Source organism: Labrus mixtus, chromosome 10 (assembly GCF_963584025.1).
Source record: "Labrus mixtus chromosome 10, fLabMix1.1, whole genome shotgun sequence".
NCBI classification, from domain to species: domain Eukaryota; kingdom Metazoa; phylum Chordata; class Actinopteri; order Labriformes; family Labridae; genus Labrus; species Labrus mixtus.
In genome coordinates, this window is record NC_083621.1 from 19,554,770 (window position 1) to 19,576,053 (window position 21,284).

The following is a 21,284-nucleotide window of genomic DNA, read 5'->3' on the forward strand; positions in this document are numbered from 1 at the left end:
GCTCTCTGCAAAAAACGTCCCTCTTGGTCGTCTAGTTGTCAGAAATAGTTTCATTCCCTGTAAAGTTTTTTTCCCCTCTGTTTTGGACAGAGATGGGCTTCAGTCAGATTATTTACAACCCTAGAAAGGACTTTACAGGATGAATAGTTTTGCAGCGTTATCTACGAGTAACAATTTATTTTTTATTAAAATTTTTAAAACTAGTGACAGCAAAAGAAAAAAATCAAGTCAGTTCAAGTGAAACACGTCGAGTGCCACAAAATAAACGGTAGCTGCTGCTGTTGTTGAAGCAGCAACATGCTAAAGTTAGCTTTCTCTCTTTGTGTTGCTCTTTTTCTTGTCTTATATTATTGTAACACTCTCACTTATGTGTTAAAGAAAAGTGTTTGTTTTTATGATAAACTCCCTGAACTCACCTGATCTGTGTCGTTCTCTCTTTCAGTCGGTGTTGTGACAAGAAGAGCTGTGGAAACCGCAACGAGACGCCCTCTGACCCCGTAATCATCGACAGGTAGGACCTCACTTTTTAATGGCTTCTCGTTCTCTCTCTCTGTACATGCTGTGTGTCTACTTACTTATGCTGAACACACACACACACACACCCAAACACTGTTTGATTCATGGTTTTTTTTATGGCTCAGTTCAGGACGTTCATTTTACATCAGGAGCTCAAATTGTGAATTTATTTTCAAAGCAGTCAACTTTGTAAGAAAAGCTTCTGGGTGTGACTCACTTTCATGTTTAAGATCTTACTCTCTCTGATTTGTTCACGGTTCACTTTTTTTTCTCTCTGTAGACGAGTTTTGTTGTTGGATAGTTTTTTTTATCATGAACTGTTGACTTGAGGTTAATCTTCTCTTCTCTGAATCAGCTGATCAGGATCATTGTCTTCTACGGCTTTAAATAAAGTTGAAACCTGTGGCAGAGAGGTCATTCTGTCAATGTTGATCAACTTTTTTCTTTTACAAATAAAGGTAAACCAAAGACTGACTAAAGGCTTGTGAGTGACAATTTCTCATAGTTTTTCAAAATAATTTGATAAACACCAAGGTGCTGAAAGGAAATTGTCCATGACAGAGAGATGAAGATCCGGACACTGAGGTGTGATGAGATGAGGTATGGCAGATACATGACACTGAAAAAGAGTGAGACTTTGGGCCTCAATTGTGGCAGTCTCTCTTTTAGGGTTTCAAAGTATTTTTCTCATATTCACTCCAAAGAATTCGGAGAAAACTTCCTGAAATCTTCATGAGTTGCTCTTTCACATATGCAAGCAACAGAGTCAGACTGTAGATTGACAGTTTTTGCCTTTGTATTAATGATGCATGTAATTGGATGTATTCACAATAGAAAAAAAAAAAGTGGTATAAAACACACGTATTAAAGCTGCTTTAGTGCATGCTTGAAGATTGCACAGCGCTCGCTCAAGGCCTACCTGATGTGAACGTCATCATCCCAACTCCTTGCAGAACTTGAACTATGTTGCAGGCTGTAAAATTGCGGGTAGCTGGGTGTTTTCTTTCACATATGCAGCTCTCCCCAAAATGTATCAGGACATTGTCCTAAGTTTGGGGCATGCGTGAAAACACCAATGCACACATCGGTCTCTGTCACCTTAAAGCACATTTGAAATGACTTTCAATGCAGTTTGTGATAAAAAAAAACATATTCATTGTAGACTGTGTTACTTCTGCCACATACCTCTGAAACAAACTGCTGCTCTGACTTTGATTGTTGATTATATCATTTTCATCCAAAACCACGAGAAACCTTTTAAAAGTGAATATGAACTCTGTTAGCCAATCAGACGGCTCCAAACTTCAGCATCATACTCCTTTATTAACGCCGCGCTCGTCCTCGCCAATCTAATCCCCCCGCCCCCGTGTCCTTGGAGTCAGCGTCTCTCTGTCACAACGCCCGGCCATGATTGGTCAGTGACAGCGGAGGTAACTGATGACCTCAGAGGAGGTCAGGAGTAGAGGGGGTTCAGTACCAACTCCATGTTGGCTCGTTAGAGAAGCTTTGGACTACAGCCAGGACACACACAAACAGGTGATACACAATAATAAACATAAACACACACACCTTACATATAAGACACAATGCATACAGTGCACTCTTGTTGTTACACGCCAGAATGGAGATTTCATCCACACCATGATGTATATACCGCACACACCTACACACACACACCTAAACACATATGAACACACTACACACACACCCTGTGTCCTCTCACCTCAAGGTGTGTGTGTTTTTTGTGTACGTGTGTGTCTGATGGGTGTTTTTAGAGTTTTTGTCACCTCTCTGTGTGTCCTCTCACACATGAGATGGATGCTATACGTCCAACTCTAACACCTCCATCAACATGTATAGACACAAGGCATTGTGGGCACAAAGACTGTCCTGTGTTTCATCGAAAAGAAAAACAAACAAAATATTTTTACAGTACTTTTATTACCTCGTAATCTGTATTTGTAAATTGTTAAGATTTTCTCTTATTTTAATTACATACCTGTATAACAAAGTGATATTTTTAGTCCATGGTTGGAAATTCACTTTTCTGCCTACCTGCCACTGTGACAGTCAAACAAGCCTCTGTGATATGCTCATGTGTGTTCATGAGACCACAGTAAGACATTTGTACATTGTAGCTTGGAGCTGAGTATATTTAGTTTGTTTCTCTCCTGGGTTTGTATTTCAGATGTCAGAGTTGTGTTAAGTTGAAGCGTTTCATGTTGAAGATGGAGCTGATCAGTTTTGATCAGCAGTCGATTATACTCAATTATTGCAAAGAAGAAAAGCGAGGAGACATCGGAGGAGATGGAGTGTATGGCTGCTGCATCAGTTCAGGCAGAGGACGGGGGATTTTTATTGCAATTGTTTGGCCATAGAGAGATCTGGATGAGGAAATACACTTCCGATACTTTCAGATTTTGGCCAGTAGATTTGACAGATTTTGTTAGATTGGCGAGGATTTGATGCAGAAGTATAAAGCTAATGGAAAGAAGCTTGTGGTCTTAGGTCATCATGGAGGTAAGATTAATATTCTGCATGGATCATGAAGGACTTCAAAGTCTGGTTCTGGTGTTGTTAAAGTGCAGAGCAGCAGGTCACTGAGGAGAGGAGAGGTGTGTTTATTATTGTCCAGGAGGAAGATGAATTTCTGTGTGTGAAGATTAATGTAAAAGATTTTTGGAGTGAGGAAGCTAGCTGGGAAAGAATGGAAAAAATGAACAAGACCACACACCTGATCCCTTCACTTTGATCTCTTTCACAGGGTGTTGTGGTTTACAGCAGCAGCGTAGTTTTATGTGTTATCTTTGTTGTAACATCAGGTTGTGTAACGGTCAGGAGAAAGTTTGCCGCTGCTGCAAAATGTCTGAAATCATTTTCTGTCTCCTTTCCTTGTTTCTGAGCTGCTTTAATTAGGACAAAACAGGACACCGACACCAGTCCACTAACCCAGGGAATACACACACACACACACTGACAGACACCCAGTTATTGTGTGCATATTAATGCCCACACACACATATATGTGCAGACACACACACTCTGTCAGTCTGTGTGTGTGATTTACTGCAGCTCTGCTTGTTTCTCCGCATTTTAGAGCCTGTTAAGAAATGGAGGATTTATTACTGTGACCCCCCTGTGATACACACACACACACACACACACACACACACACACACACACACACACACACTAAACTTAGGGCTGGAGGGGGGGTGGGGGGGTGGGTTTAGTGTGTTTAGTGACCCATCATGCAAATGATGTCGCTCTGCAGCTACAGTAAAACAGTTTAATGTTGTGAATTCACGCCTCAGATAGGTAAATCAAAGTGACACACACACACACACACACACCAACACACCCAGATTCATTCATTGTTATTCAAGCTTTTGTGTGGAAATTTGCTCTTTGTGATGTTTCATGCTGATATTCACTGATTGACTGATTGTTTATCTGCTGTCTCCTCTTTGCCGTATTTTAATTCTTTACTACACAAGAACTGTTAAACTTATTATTATCTCATTTTTTGAAGTAATTCGTAGATACAAAGTTTCTTCTGTGTTATCTTAAACACAGGATGCTGTCACTTCTCTCAGACTACGCTTTAAGGGCACACTCACACTAATCTCTACTGTGCTCAAGTACGTTTGACCCCCAAAGTCCAGTAAGTGTGACTAATGTGAGTGATCTGTACGCTGCACAAGCATGGTACACCTCCTTGGCCCTGGCATGGTTAAAGAGGTGTGCCTCCACACGGGAGTGTTGCTGACGCATGAGCACGAGGACTGGAAAGAAACGTGGACATGACGTATAATCGATCCCTGCCTTGCATAATCGCGAAATCCAGGAGTGTTAGAGCGGTGTGTCTGACTGAAATGACTCATAATGAGCAACAAAGTCAGTAAAGTTACAGTCAAATCTATTGTTAGACAAGAGAAAATTCACCCAGCCACCCTGATTCAGTCTATAGCTGACAGGTGACAGAATTTTTAAGGTGGATTTTTTTCTTTCATGTTACTCAGTGTATGAGTTGACATTTAGAATCGATCAAGCCACCTTGAATGTCTAAATGATGTATGACCATTGTGGGGTTTTTTTTGTGTTTTTTTGGGGCTTTTTGTGCCTTTAATTGAGAGATAGGACAGTGGATAGAGTGAGAAACCAGGGAGAGAGAGAGGGGAATGACATGCGGGAAGGGAGCCACAGGCCGGACTCGAACCCGGGCCGCCCGCTTAGAAGACTATAGCCTCCATACATGGGCCGCGTGCACTAACTACTGCGCCACCAGCGCCCCGATTGTGTTTGTTTTTAATCTCTCTCTTGCATGACATGCAGATCATGTGCAATTATTCTATTTCCTCACTTGGAAAAAAAAAAAGTCCTGTTCCATTGCACTCCGGCGGTACTTCATGTATGGGGATGATGTATGTACGTGAGGTGACTTATGCTCAGGCTTGGTTGGGCCTGGAGCAATGTGAGTGCAGGCCAGAATGGTACGGGGCAACTGTGTCAAGTGTAAGTGCCCCCTTAAACAATCTCTATTAAACGAGCAGTTTAAATACTGACTCGTAACTAATCTCTGCCCTTACACTTCTCAGCTGTGAGCAGAAATATGAACTCTATTTTCCTTCACTCTGCAACAAGAAAAAGCTGCTGAAATCTCAGAGAAACATCTTAGAGATACGCTAAAATGTAAAAGGGATCTCGATATCCTGGTAATTTAGGTGACATGACCCTTTAACTCCAAGAAACTGGGTCCTCTTTAAGCACTAGAATCTGCAACTGAAGCTCAGATGAAGAGGTGCTGTCGGTCACTAACAGGCCTGCGTGTGTGTGTGTGTGAATATAAATGTGCGCTGATGCTCCTCTCAGAGGTCGCTTTGTTTCCTGCCTGCACCCGTTAATGGCTGAAATCCTGCCGAGGCAGCAGAACGCGGCGCTGACGGATCGCCGTAACTCGGCCGTTATTACACGCTAATATTGCAATTAGATGGGTGGACAAGTCGCCCGAGCGGGGGCAATAAATCCCCCCACAGTGTCAGAGCGTACGAGGGGGCCGAGCTCTAATTACCCAGAACACACCTCCCCTCCCCTCTCCTCCACTCCACTCCCCCTCTCCTCCCCCCCCCCCCCCCCCCCCAGCTGTCTGACCATCACCCTCCTCTTTTAATGGCCGAGCCTTACATGGAGGTCAGGACCCCCCACCCCCCCACCCCTTTAGATCAACACTTGTTCTCTAACACCATTTACAGCTTTGATGTCACCTGCACAGAGGTGAGTTAGAGTGATGGAGGATGACCTTTAACCTTTAAACATTACACTACAAATAAGAGGGAGGATCTGAACAGCTGATATTAATATATCCTTACAAAGATAAAGAAGCTTCATAAACCAACTGCATACAATTCTTAACATAAAAACTACATTTCCCATCTGCCCCCTCCCTGTTGATAATAAACACATTGCAGGTGATTTAACTGTCTTTCTTTTTTCGGCCACCTGAACGACTTTAAGGTGAACTTAAGAGGAAAATCAAGGCTGATCGTGTGATCTCATTTTATTAACGCGTTTCTTGTTTTGAGAATAAATCATCATTTGCAGAAACAGAATCCTGCACGCTGTCTTTGTCCCCCCCCGTTAAGCTGTTTAATCGTCTCGAGGGAGCAGAGAAGCTGCGGAGCGAGCGTCAGCAGAGCGAGAGGAAGGTCTGATTTAAAGAGACGATTCAGGAGGAAACAACAATGATAACTCCTCACAGGTCTCTGCTCCTACTGTAGGGAAGTGAAGCACTTGATTTATCTGAAAGGCCCTTCAATTATAACTCACTGTAACTCCAAAAAGTTTATTTTTATTTTTTTGCCAGTTAAAGGGGTAGCTAGCTTGTTGGTCGGGTGGCCGAGGGCTGGGGGGGGGGTTTAGTAAATAAACACAAAATAAATATTAAAAACAACTTACCACACACTTAGATAAAGAGCAGAAATAAACATGCTTAGAGCCTGGACAAAAGACAAAAAAATGATTTGGTCTGAATTGCTCATGTCTTTGTCAGCACAGAATGGGGATGATATTTTTTAGAACTCATCTGTATGTCTATGAAGGATTGAGTTACGCAGAGTTAGGGGTATGACTGAAATGACTTCAAGTGGTTGTAGCTGTTTGTCCGGAGGCTAAAGGACCTGCCTCAGATCCCCCTCTTTGTCGTAGACTGACCGAAAGTTAGGTTGAGAGAGCATTTTCAATATGGGGACTTCCATCGATGGGCTTCAATATTTCTATTCAGATACCAAAGGGTGACATCACTGAACCAACGTCCATGTTTTATACAGCCTATGGATCATTCAGATTACTGTCCAGCAGTGGTCGATTGCCATCCATCGTTTGAGCCCGAACAGGCACTTTGTTTTTCTCACATGACATGATGACCTGACAGGAATGATTCGGTTTTAAAGTCCTTGTTGCATCATCATAACAATGAATAAGCAACCGAGACAGAGAATCATACAAAAATAAATCTATGAGAAGTTTGTGGACGTTCAAACCCAAATAGTGAAGTCACACAAAACTTTTGAAAATATTTCACCAACGTTTTTGTGTTGAAATCTCTTTGAGGAGATCTCGGCCTCATTCGTGTTTGAATTAATTCATGTTTCTGTGTAAGTTTGTGTGTTGGAATCTATGGGGGGTTAGCTCCGCGGGGGGTGGTTGGTGGAGGTGGTGGTGGGGGTGATAGTGGAGGGTTATCTGCCCCTGTGGACCCTTCCCAGCAATCGTAGTCCATCGATCGGGTGAGCGAGGCCCATCGGAGCCGGCCAGATTAAGAGTATAGATTTACAATAAAAGCAGGACATTACTGAGCAGGAGAGGCTCAAATTGAAAGGAGAGAGCTGGGGAAGGGGGGGGAGGGGGGTGAGGGTGAGGGTGAGGAGAGCCAGAGGGGGAGGAAGGCCTGGAGGTCGCTGCAGGGGTTTCTGGGTAATTTGAGTGGAAGATGTGGGTGACGGTGGGAACATGCAGGTCAGCGAATCGACGAAGTTTCAGGTTTATTGAAGGACGTCGATTGTGACGACAGCGTGTTGATGTGGTTTTATGGGGGACCTGCAGGAGCAATGCATCATGGGTAAAGTGGGATCTGATTGGAATAGTGAGTTTTTTTTATTTTTTAAATCGATTCTGAGAGAAGCTGCTGATGGATTAGATTTGTACCAATATTCAATAATCCCAATCAATGGTTTGGTACATAGTGTTAATAATGTAATCAATTATTTATACTTCAAGTAAGTATTTTATATGAAAGTGCAACTTAATGATCAATCATGATAAGATTGAAGAGATCACTTTAAAGTTTAAGTATTTTTGAGTTTTAAAAAAAAAAATCGATTTAAACATCTTAAAGTGTAGTGAAGAAGAAAAATACCTTATGCTTCTGTCAGATAGAAGTTGTGGCTGTTTACCAGACAGGGAGCCTCCTTTGAAAGACACAAGACAGTTGCATGATGGGAAATCCAGGATTAAGGGTTTTTCTATTTGAAGTCAGATTATGTCACCTCTGCTGCAATCAAATTCATTCCAACGTTATGTCCCGCCTTCTGTTTTGCGATCAGTTCTATCCCGTTTTAGTTGGAAATACATCATGAAAGTTCTGTTTCAAGGGGACTTCAACACTTTGTGGCTTGTTGAATATATATGTCTCAAAAAACGTACATCTCTAATAAGTTGTGTATACGTTATAAAATGTCACAAATCTGTACATTCATCAGATAGTTCTGTGCAGTTGGACCTCAGAGTCCATGTGTATTCAAAAGAGTGACACACACACACACACACACACACACACACACACACACACCTCCACTGACCTCCAGCTGAATTTAACTTTGTGTGTTTGTTTGTGGAGGATGTTGGGCTGTGAAATATAAATGGACGCTGGAGGCTGCAGCAGGTGGCCTGATGTACACACTGAATTATTCACAAACACACAATGAGAGAGAGAGAGAGAGGACTCTGACTTGATACAAACATGACGACACACCTAAATGATATCTCCCATCAGAGGATCAACATTTCAGTGAAACTTTTTACAGATAACTTAACTGAGTTTGTATGAAGAGAAAACTCTGAAGCTTCATGCAGACCAAATATCAAAACCTATATTTTGCATGGTGAAGATTAGGGTTGTACATGTTTAGTCTACTAAAGTATCGACAGATGGCTGTTCATCATGAGCTTGGTATTGCCCAAGAGTTCTGTCTCTTAAATTGAGGTTTTTCCTTGCCACTGTAACTTTGCTAAGTGTTGTTCAATGCCGTGCTCATTATGGATTGACGCTCGGTCTTTGTAATATAGCAAAGGTCTTTTACCTGCTTTTTGTAAAGTGTTCTGAGATAACACTTGTTGTGAATTGGTGCTATTCAAATAAAGATTGATTAATTGATCGACTAAACGGTTGAACGTCATCACCCTCGCTCGTCAATACCTAATCACTAGTCAGTTTGACAACACAGACATTTTGTGTTCATAGCCCTGTAGCAGGCAGACGCTTGGTTTAAAAAAAATGGATGTGTTTGGTAGAAGAGTTTTTTGCAACATTTTTCAAGTTGCTGTTGATTTTTTGGCAGAAATAGGACAAGAGGTCAGAAGGTTAAGAGTCAGTTCCTTTTTTTAGTGTCCTGTTTACTTTTTGTGACTTGAGTTTCGGGAATAGTTGTGTGTGTGCTGTGTGCGTTTGTGTGTGTGTGTTTGTGTGTGCATATAGCACTGTGATCAGGTCTTATGATGATCTTTGACACTGATTTCCAGAAGACTGACTCCTCCTCTTGTCCTGTACAGTCAGTGTCTGAGAGTGTAGATTTGTGTCTCGGATGTGTGTGTGTGTGTGTGTGTGTGTGTGTGTGTGTGTGTGTGTGTGTGTGTGTGTGTCTGTGTCAGTTTGGGGCAGGAAAGGTAGCAGGACTTGTGTGAGTACAGGTAACCTGTCTGGGTGTCTCCATTAGACCCCGGTGGAGTCCGGGGCCTGCGGGGCCCTCGGGGCTTGCTGAGGTTTGATGTGATCCATGGAGAAATGTTCAGTGGCCCGGGGAGTCCAGTACCATTTACCACAGGGGAGGAGGGGGGGGGGGAGGAGGTGGATGCTGGAGTTGAACTCTCCTGCTGTGCCAGTGATGGGGGCATCCACCTGAAGTCCAGACCAGCCGCTACTTATAAGAGATGGACGTCGCCTCTTGGTTTGAAAAGGGAAGCCAAAGCAGACGTTTCTTAAACCCACATTCTTTCTAATGTCGAGCAGGTGGTGACCCCAGAAGTCTGAGATGATCATGAAATGATAATGTGTGGTCCTATTTGTCAGTTGATTAATTCCCTCAGTAAATGTTTTCCTATTGAGTTTATGATCTCCATCTGTAGTTTCAAGTCTTTGAAATACAGCATGATGCTCATTTAGTAAATGTGGTTCCCATTTAGAGTCAAATAGACCAGAAAGAAGTGGAGGAACACTTATCAACCCTGTCCTCCAAATATGGTCACTTCTGGCTCCATAAAAAGCTGATATGTCAAATATTTACATGTACACATAACTGATGTGATGATGTCAGGACAGTTGACAGTACAGGTCATTTAATCAGAGATGATCTGACTTTTATAATTGTTTTTATCTGAGTGGACTTGGTAATGGATTTAGACACAGGGAGGGACACAAAAACTGCTTAAAACTCTGATTTTTGGGGTGACCTTTGGAAAATGTTCTCTTTAGTTATTCATGTTTTAGTCGATAAGGAATCACAAAAGTCTGTCCTAGCTCATCTATGACAGCCTTGGAGTAGAACGTTTGGAGGCATTCAAAAACCTTCTCTCAATTTTATCTGAAGGCCTTGAAGGCATCACAGTCAGAGTCCGGTTGTGTTGGTTCAAAAAAAGGAACTCGTCCCTCGATCTGCTGCCATCAGCTGGTTCCCACTTCCTGTTGACTCTTAATTGGATTGATGAATTAAGTCTGAATGTGATTACATCACCACCTGCAGCTTCGTTAGCCGCCTCACTGTCAACATCCAGCGGTGCTCTGCTGGAAACCCCCTTCCCTCACCTACCCCCCACCCAGACCCAGGGCGGGGGGCGCTCCCCAGGATATCATGGGAACTTTGGGAAGCACCCCTCCAACCCTTCTTCCTTCTTCCTCTCGCCAAATCCCCCTCCCAGCATGCACTTCACCCCCTCAAGGCAAATCATCTTGTTAATCTCAGCGCATACACATGTGCACACACACACACACACACACACACACACACACACACGCACACACACATGGTTGCAGGTGTAAACAGCATTTCTCCCACCAACTAGAGGACTCATCGCTCACTGAATCCTCTCCTTTTTCTCTTTTTATTGTTTATTTGAATCCTCAGTCGAACAGAATGAATACAAAATGCTCAATTTAGTCAAGTAATGTCGATATCTGCCGACCTGATAATCTGACTGGATAAACTATGGCTGCCTTTCGCCGTGTTTCCGAGGTTGTAGATGGCAAGAGTGAAAATCATCATTCTAGTTAAGCTTCATGTGAGCGTTAGGGTTATGTTGCTTTATTTCTATCAAATGGAATAAGAAAGGAATTAATAAACCGTAGCTCGTAGCTTCTTTTGGTTCCTCACATCTGTTGCTGTTTGTGTTGCTGCAACTTAAGAGTTAAACATAAATGTGTTTTGTCGGTCTACCTTGGGGGCCTTCAGCTCTAACAGTACAGTAGAAACAACAAAGTGATGTCAGAGGTGTCAGTGTGTGTGATTATTTTTGCTTTTTGTTGGTCAGAACTGTTTGTATTTAGAACATTTCCTCTCTCTCTCTCTCTTTCTGCCACTCATTCTCAAGCTCGATCACCCGCTCCCTCCTGGTAATCACTCAAGTGTTTTCCCAATTAAGAATGCACTGATAACCTTCCATCTCACACACACGCACACGCACACACACACACACACACACACACACACACACACACACGGTTTAATCAGGAATATGAGAGCGGTGTGGCTAATTAAGGACGACCATCCGTGGGCTCCTGCCTCGCCAGCAGATGTGGGGGAGGGGATAGTGTCTGTGGTTGCGTGTGTGTGTGTGTGTGTGTGTGTGTGTGTGTGTTTTTGTGTGTGTGTTAGCTGTCTCTTTAGCTCTTTTGCTACCTCCTGCCATTGGACGGGGAGACTGCTGGTGATTGGCAAAACATGCCGCCATGTTGGAAAACACCTTTTGACTCCTTTTTTGGCTTCTGTTGATCATTTGGATACTTTCAGGAGGAAATGTAACTTTAGTTTCTGCTATTGATGCTTTGACATGACGTTAAAAATCACATGTTCAGGCTTTTGATGTTATGTCAAACTTGAGTCATCAAACTTTGTTTTAAACGTTGTTGTAGAGAGAACACAAAGCTCATACTTGAGGTAATCGGTCAAGACAATAATTGTTGCAATAGTTAGATGCAGAAGTATTGATGCAGCATTCATTAGAAAATCATGAAGGAATAACTATACTGACAGGCTGTGAAGAAGTATTCTGACAATCTGTTTTAAATTCTCGTAGAAACAGCTTATAAAGATGAATCCTGGAAAAGGCTTCATAAAGAGTGAAAAACATGGAAAACACTTTTTTTAATAACTCTCATCATTTTGTTCCATTATGATAAAAACAGCCCAAAACTAAATGTTTAATACTTCGCTGTTTTTGCAACTTGTTTAACCTCAAAAAACACAAAAACACATCCTGAGGCAGAGAGAGAGAGGGCTTCTGTTGTGTAGATAGAATAATAAATAAACTAAGTGTGTGTGTGTGTGTGTGTGTGTGTGTTTGTATGTGTGTGTGTGTGTGTGTTTGTATGTGTGTGTGTGTCTGCGGTGTGAAGAGTGAAATGCGAGGCGGGCGAGTCCAGACACGACGACAGCAGGAAGAGAGATGGAGAGACGGGTGAGGGGGTTGGAGGGGTGAGGTGTAGATGGAAAGGTGGGGATGGGATGGGGGGGGGGGGGGGGGGGTGATGGAGGGGTGAGAATGAGACAGTTGGGGGAGAGAGAAAGTGAAGCGGTAGGAGGGGCAGATTAAGGAGGTATTGATTTCTATATAAAGATGGAGGGATGTGATATGGGGGAGGCAGAGGGGGGAGGGGGGGGGTGGCAGGAGGAGAGGAGGTCACAGGGGAGGAGAGACGAGGGTTCGGGTTACATAACGACCACAACACCCGTCTGTCCGTCAGAGCCTGTCTATCCTGTGACATTGCGTCAAAAATTGTCAAACCCAACCCCCGTTGAAAAAACAAACAATTTAAAAGTTGTCCCTTGACTCTTCTTGTAGTCAAATAAAAAAATCCAGAATTCAGACAAACTCATGTTTATTGGTATTTAATCATAGTAAAATGTCTCCAGTGTGAAACAATGGAGTCAGACTGATTTTGTCGCTGGCGCTCGCTTCTGTTAGGATACTCTGTTAAAGTACGAGAAACATTTTCCGAGTAAGAAGAACTACGAAATAGGGAACCGCACAGCTCTCTGCATTTAAATGAGGCTGTCTTTTGGGGCTTCTTAAAAGAATCGCCTCCTGTGATTGGCTTAAAAGATGTTTTAATTTAGTTTTAGGGGAACTGCCCCTTTAAAGCATGAGCTCCTGCCTCCAACTCTCAAACTGAGTCTGCAGGTTGCTCTACATGCTGTTTACACACATTTTATAATTATACATACTGAAGCACAGTAATGACATCACACACACACACACACACACACACACACACACACACACACACACACTCTCAGCAGCAGCTCTGGAGCATGACAGAGTGTGTATCTACCTGCGGTATGGAGCCGTGTAATCCCTTCGCACCGCGACGGGAGTCCATCAGCTTCACCTCACCACTGAGTGTGTGTGTGTGTGTGTGTGTGTGTGTGTGTGTGTGCTGGTGCATTATGGGTGTGAACACAACATAGCAGGGGGGGCAGGCAGCGTCATCCATATTCCATGGCACTCCTAAAACAGAATGACACACGAGCTGACCTGCAGACAATGAAACTACAAATTCGAAAAAACACATCGGCATGCAGACGCAAAAATTAAAATACAGTTTTATCTTAAATTCTCAATCCACCATATTCACATAGCGGCAATCCTTTGATTTCACGCTCATGTTCTAATGATTATGTTTTACAGATTTGTAAGAAGAAACTTTGGTGTGCTCATTTCACTATAGACTGTCCTTATAAGCGCTCAAATAGAATAACTCATAAAATAGCAAGATCATCACAGCTAACTTTAGCGTCAAAGCTAACATTAGCATTGAAACAACTCTTACAAGCTTGCATTCGCATAAGCTCAAAAGTTTAGATATTTGAAGCCCTACCATACGATAGTGTTAGCTAGGGATCAATTGAGTAAGTTAAAGGCTTATGTTAGCTTTGGATCATTTTAGCTAAGGGAAGGTCAGTTTATTTATGGCTAGATGGTTCATCGAATGTCCTGAGCCGTTGTCTTTTGAGGTGCTGATAAGTGGTCAGGTGATAATATATGTACATTTGTATGGATACTAATATTTACAGGATTTATTCTTGATTACAGCGTGACATATTAAGAGCATCTGAGCATCAGAAGTCATGTGAATATGGTGAAATACATTTCATTACTCATGCTATTTGCATGCCTCAGTGTAAATTTGCACATCTTCAGGTGTTTGCCATAACCGTGTGTGTATCTGACCCACGCTAACAGAGGTTTCAGTTTGGGTCTGAACACAGCTTTAAATACGCAGACATTTGAACGCCTCCTGAGCACGTTCAAGAAGAAGCTGCAGACTAAAAGGAATTTAACACCAACATTAAGAGGAACTAAAGTTTGCTCTGAATACATTACATTAACACACATACACACAGGTACAGGATGTGCACATGCCAGAAACACACACACACAAACAAACACACTCACACACACTTTCACCTTCTCTGTGTGTTTTTTTTTTTTCCAGCATTACAAACTGTTGCCAAACAAGCAGCTCCACAATTTTTTTTCTGTGAAAGCGTGAAAACAATCGAGCAGCTGAGCTGAGCTGCATCCTGCTGGTGCACACACACACACACACACACGCACATGCACAGACATACACACACACATACACAAAAATACACTTACACACACACACATTCAGCTCACTCACCCACAACACAAATCAATACCAATTTATAATTCAGGATTGCTGGAGTTTGGGTTTTAGGGCAGCCTGGCTTCCAGCCTTCATAAATATTACAGTGTTATTGACTTGATCTCAATGAATTGGAGATTTTCTTCTTCTGCTTTTTTTTTCCCTTCATTGCACCCCCCTTCCTCCCCCTTCTCCCTCCTTTTCTTTCGGGTGTTTCTGAGGGATAAAGTCTTCTTTATTTATTCTCTTTGAGTTGGAGATGAGACGACTAACGGGAGATAACGTGGTGGCTAATCGCTGATGGACGGGCCGAGACCCCCCTGAACCTCTCTGCCTCGCTCACTCACACACACACACACACACACAGAGTGGCTGCTCATTTTTTGGATGAAGCTGAGAGGATTTGTCGACCTCAAATCTGAACAAAGACATTGTCGTGTCTGGCAGTGATCACCAGGATCTTTGTGTGTGTGTCAGCATGTGTGTGTGTGTGTGTGTGTGTGTGTTTGTGCATGGAAGTATGTATGTGTGGAACTCACAATCCATACACACACACACACGATCAATCCGGGGTCAATTCAGCACTGTTTAACGATTGATTTTTAAAAACATACTTAGGACAAAAATCTGTGAGCATTCATAGACTGTGTCACAAGAATAATACACATTTGTCTAAAACACACTGAACACTCAACTTCTCAAAAACATACTGAGACAAACAGACTCACACACACTCGAACAAAAACACAAGGAAAACACACACACAAAATTCAGAACAATCATGAAATATTTTAAGCTTCTCGACGTAATTTGAAGACAGAATTTTACCCAGAATCCTCTCTTCCTCCTTCTCTCCTTCTTCTACTACCTCCTCACTCCTCCTCCACCTCGCATACAGTAAAGGGGGAGGTATTGATTTCCATCCTGACCACAGCACAGTTTTCTTATTTTTGTCTCATCTGATCCGACTGCTGACAGACACTAATGACAGACAGTGCGTGTGTGTGTGTGTGTGTGTGTGTGTGTGTGTGTGTGTGTGTGTGTGTGTGTGTGTGTGTGTGTGTGTGTGTGTGTGTGTGTGTTCGCTCGACTATCCATTGTCAGCGTTGTAAATAAAGTGATTAAGTTCAGCAGTACAATGCTGAAGGTAGAATATACGTTGAAATGTTCCAATAATACACACTTTATCATCCCATGAAGGTGTATGATACAATGCATGATATGATGTGATAACATTCTACAATATAATACAATAAATGAGGGGAAATAGGATTCTAAAACAGTATATTATACAACAGGATTCTATAGAATAAATGTGTTTCTACAGTAAAATACAGGAGAAAGTAAAAGACTTAAAAAACGATTTATGACGTAATATGACATGATTTATAATTCACTGTTTCATTATTAATAACAATATTATATATGATATGATGTAATATATAGTAACAATGTGATATAGGATGTTAAATACTCTGTGGTGGGTGATACTTGCTGATGGACCAGGATGTACATCTTCGTTTGTTAGCTTGATGCTAACACATAATGGACATTTTCATTAATGGGCTAACAGAATTAGCGTCTCCTAACAGCGTGCAACGTGAGTGATAGTCGGTTACAAAAAAACTGCAGAGGTCGAAGTAAAATGAAGTCAGCTAAGAGGGTGAATGTGAGGTCAGTCACAGCAAAGATTTTCCATGTGTGATGTGTTTGACTTTTAAAGACAGCAGGCGCAGTTTTTTTTTTACAATTACAGCAAGGAGATAAAATGTACCACTTTGTCCACAGGGGGCGCCAAAATCAACAAAATCCAAAAGTTCTTCTCAGGAGCTATAAAAAAAACCACTGACCTACAGAAGAGCATTGTCACAAACAAAACAATCATTTACTCTTTAAAATAGTCAGTTTGTCTGTTCATAAACAAACAGTTTAAGTCTCACTTTGATTAATTATCAGGGATTAATGGATAGAAAACATAATTCATATTAAAAAAAATAAATCTGTCTCTCCTCCGAGTACTTGTGAGGACACTCAATCGATCAAACTTTATTCATAACAAACCTTTCAAACAAATGTTATGCAATCTAAAGGGCTTCACCAGAGGCTGGAAAAACAAATGTTACCTGTTCCACTCACCTGTCCTGTCCTGTCACTGAATATTTGTGAATGGATGGATCTAATTAAACAGAATGAACCAGCAGGATGAGGCTGCAAGATTTAGTTTGGGTTTCTGGTCATGACAGCGGCGTGCTGATCTTCAGCTCTGCCCTTCTGGATCATCTGCTGCCGATAATCATGGCTGAAATATTGAAGCTGCCGCGCGGTTTGGAGGCGCTGAAATTTGGCACTTGGCAGAGCAATGGAGGGGGGGGGGAGGAGGTGGAGGCGTGAGTTCATCCTCTGCCTGCCCGCAGTCGTCTTCCTTCAGCCCCGCAGTAAAACCCTCTTAGTGGGTAGAGCCATCTGGACGGGCCCCTGGCGGAGGCGTAACGGCGCCCAAAAAACTCGGGGTCGCGATGCTTTACTGCCCAAGCCTGCCGCCTGCAGATGGCAGCGGGCGTGCCGCTGGAAAACGCCAAGGTCGCTGCAGCATGTGGCACGGTGGAAGGGAGAGCTAAATGGCAGCAGGGACTGGGTGAGGGGGGGGGGGAGGAGGGGGAGAGAGAGGGGGAGGCACCGCTGGAGCCATAGCAACATCAGGGCCATGCTATGCTACATTAAAGAGCAGCGCTAGCTCGCCATATGGGAGGGCTACTGCTATCAAAGCTAATAGCTATGTTAGCTTAATGCGCACACACACACACACACACACACACACACACACACACACACACACACACGGTGAGGTGGCAGCTGGTGGACTGAAAAGCCTCCCAGTACAAAGGAATTTAATAAGAGAACAGCTGAATGAGACACACACACACACACACACACACACACACACACACACACACACACACACACACACACACACGCAGACCTCCCTACCTGTCTGTCCATCTCACTTTGAATTTAAATAAGCTTTATCTTTGTTACTTGTGTTTGAGCTTCCAAAGCTCAAAAAATCAAACAAAGATGTCAGAAAGAAGAAAAACAATAAAAACAGATTTTAGTTGAATGCACTTAAAAATAAGTTTTGCACATTTCATATCCAAAGTTTAAACACTCCTGCAGTTTCTCTTAACGTGTAAAATATATTTTTGCCAAATAGGAAGGAACTATATAGTCAAATACATCGCTTGTATAACTTTCTTTAAAGCAGGTTTTTTTCATTAGAATAAAACAAACATTATTTACCAAACATAAACCAAATGGAAAGGTAGTTATTATTCTTTGAATTAAAAAGTATTATTATAACATGACTAAGCACTTTAGACTTTATAAATCAGCTGTTGTTTTAGAGAGCCTGATATTAGAACAAAGCTTTCGTTGCAGTTTAACTTTAAGATAATGATCATTAAATCAGTTTAAAGGACGTCTGGACGAGCTGTAAGCCAAGCTGTCACTAACTTTAGCTCTGCTCTGCTCTCTGATAACTCCAAGATCCAGAAGTCCATAATTAAAATCATGTAACTGGTTAAAAAAAAAAAAAAAAAAAAAAGTTTAAAACTACCAAGATGTGAGGCTTGAAAGCTCGAGGAACTGTTTGTAGAGATGTGTTCACACCCATTACTCCTGAAATTTCCAGATAATTTCAGTCTGCCCTTTAGATCTTCCTGAGTTGTTCCTCACAAAGAGAGATTTTCCATGTATGCAATGTTTACAAAGCAACAGATTCTGACACTGTGACAGTTTTTGTCTATTCTCTGAAAAACAAAGAGTGAAAAAGAACGTACTTACAATCTGAAAACAGAGTAAAGCAGCTTCATGACGTGCAAGATGTCACCAGTGTTAGGATTCAAACGTCATTACCCCCCCCCCCATGCTCGTTTGTGTAGATTCTCCTGAGTAGTTCCTGCTGTGTTCTCACATCAGTCCTATACTCTACTTCACACAGGCGTTTCACAGTGGGGTTTGCAGGAAAACGTCCGGGTGAAGTCTGGGTAAAAATGTCAACGTTTTTGTTTACACATGCAGCTCCCCATGACAGTGTCTGGAAGTTTCAGGAGTTTTGTACATGTGTAAAAACATTGACGATTGAAATGTAATTTGAAGTCCAGTGACTTTCCAGTAGTGGCCTTCATAGAAGTCATGTTTAAAAAAACAAGCTGGATAGATGTTCTCGTAAGGTAACAGGATGTCGTACACACACCTGTTTTTTTCCTTTAATGATGCTTCGACACAGAAAGATAGTTTGTTTTAAAATATGTATTTATTTAGAATGCTCCCTCCATCCTTCATGTGATGAAGAACAAGATGGAAAACTCAATCCAGGTGTATTCTACCTTCCTTTTTCACTTCTTCTCCTCTTTTGTTCTGTTCATCCCTTTGTCTCTCTCTCCCTCTCCCTCTCTCTCTCTCTCTCTCTCTCTCGCTCGCTCGCTCTCTCTCTCTCTCTGCCTGCAGCTGAAGATGAGTCTGAAAATTAATTTGGGGGGTTTCATTAGATTCACTTTTTGGCCCATTTCCCCGGGTTTTGGTCCCTGAGCTCTCTCTCTCTCTCTCTCTCTCTCTCTCTCACTCTCTCTCTCTCTCACACACACACACACACACACACACACACACACACACACACACACACACACACACACACACACACACACACTTCACTACACACATACACGCACTTAAGTACACACTCACTCTGTCCATTCAGCTCAGGGATGAAGGGATGTGTGTGTGTGTTTGTGTGTGTGTGAGATGCTGTATTTTAATGATCAGAAGCAGGATGCCCTCAGGAGTCATCAATACTTCTGTCTCCTAATGAAGTTCTTACACACACACACGAACACACATGAACACACATGAACACACATGAACACACATGAACACATGAACACACGAACACACACACACAAATGCACACAGTGTATTTTATAGCCGACATCTTTTTATATCGAGCTAAAAAACATAACCTCTCGCTCTGCAGGTAAAAGGTGTCGTTACCGTGGTGACGTGTGTTTTTATCTCTAACACTGTAAATGTTTCTTTTAAATTCAGTCAGGCTGCAAACTTATGAAATGTTCATATAAAATATAATATAATAAATATATATGTAAAAGTTCTCATCATGCAGAATAATGAATATAAACGATATGATTGAGTCATATTTTTATGCATTAATAAAATGTGTCTCACTTTAATGTTGCAGCTGGTGAAGTTTGAGCTCATTTAAATCACTGACAGCACTTCTGTTAGTTTGATAAATAATAATATATCATCAGTTCTGTGGTAGATTTATTTCCTTTTTAATCATCTAAACCTGTAAATAAAAGTATCTAATGATTGAAGTGCAGTTTGTTTCTGTCTTTGAATCAAAAGTACGACATCGTTTTTGTTGTGCTTTCATTAGTTTCTCAATTTGTCAGTTAGTTGTTAAGTTTATAAAATGGTTAAAAAAAGCCTAAGATTTTGTACTAAAATCCCTAATTTTATCAACAATTCAAAAATATGCATTTACTGCCATACTAGAAAGAAGTATCATTTGATGAGCTTGTATCAGAGAAATCTGACTTTTCAAAAACAGTTAATTGATTGTCCAAACAGCTGGATAATAACGTCATAGTTCACAGCCAATCTACAAAACATTTACTAAGGCTGCAGCTTTAAGAGACATTACCTTTTTTTTTTCTTGAATGCCTTTAGTTTCTCAAATCTTTAATCAAAAACCTGTTCAGTTAAACACGATATCAGAGGAACTTTGTCCTCGTTAGAACAACAGAACGTGAACAGATTTCTGTTCCTGCTGCAGGTTTTGTTTTGTGACCTTCCTCTCCTCGCTCAGATCTTTTTGTTCTCTTTTGGTTACAAACACTCGACGTTGTCTCGGTCCAATCTCTGCGCTGTCACAGCACCAGCTGCTCTCTGCTGCTTCAAACAAATTCATTTTTTTTCACAAATCTTCGGCTTGTTCGTCGTTCGGTTTTCTCGCCGCCTCTCGGACTCTCACCTCCTCAGGTAGATTGAGTTTTCAAGGTGAACGTCCCATTACAGGAGAAGGTTGACAAATTAATTTGGTGTGCGCCTTGTTGCAGTGTGGGTAGCGATAGTGACCGGCCTGTCAATTTGAGAAATGAGGTGTAGCTCAGTCGGCCAGATGGGAGAGAAATTGAACAGCACATTAGCTAATTACTTATGCAAATCAGCGCCAGTCGCTGCACCTTAACTTAAGCAGGCTGCTGGATGACACTCAGGGAGGAGAGTTTTAGCTAATGCTAATCCAGACGTCTCCCAGCCCCCAGCCCCCCCCCAACCCCACCTCCCCAAACAGCCCCCCCCCCCCCTCCCCCTCAGCCTCTCACCTGCTGCAGGAGCAGAAATCCTGCAGCCGAGCAGAAAACTGATCACAGCATGTGAAGCAAATATTGTCTCACCTCTGAGAGGAGACAGAATCACAAGAGAAAGTCTCAAGTTTCTAAAGTCTAAAGAGTTCATTTATAAAGCAGCTTTGCAGAGCAGGAAGTACTTCACAATAAACAAACATTTCTCACCAGCACCAAACAGGAGGCTGCAA

General features: G+C 42.0%; 1 protein-coding gene across 3 annotated transcripts in view; it reads left to right on the plus strand.

The window, feature by feature from the left end:
• LOC132982248 (transcription factor COE3-like) overlaps positions 1 to 21,284 on the plus strand; it is a 137,208-nt gene that overhangs the window by 35,754 nt on the left and 80,170 nt on the right. For all 3 annotated transcript variants that reach the window (XM_061048611.1, XM_061048612.1, XM_061048610.1), the window contains exon 6: positions 443 to 511. In XM_061048611.1, the coding sequence (XP_060904594.1) occupies positions 443 to 511 (69 nt within the window). The remainder of the gene's footprint in view (positions 1 to 442; positions 512 to 21,284) is intronic.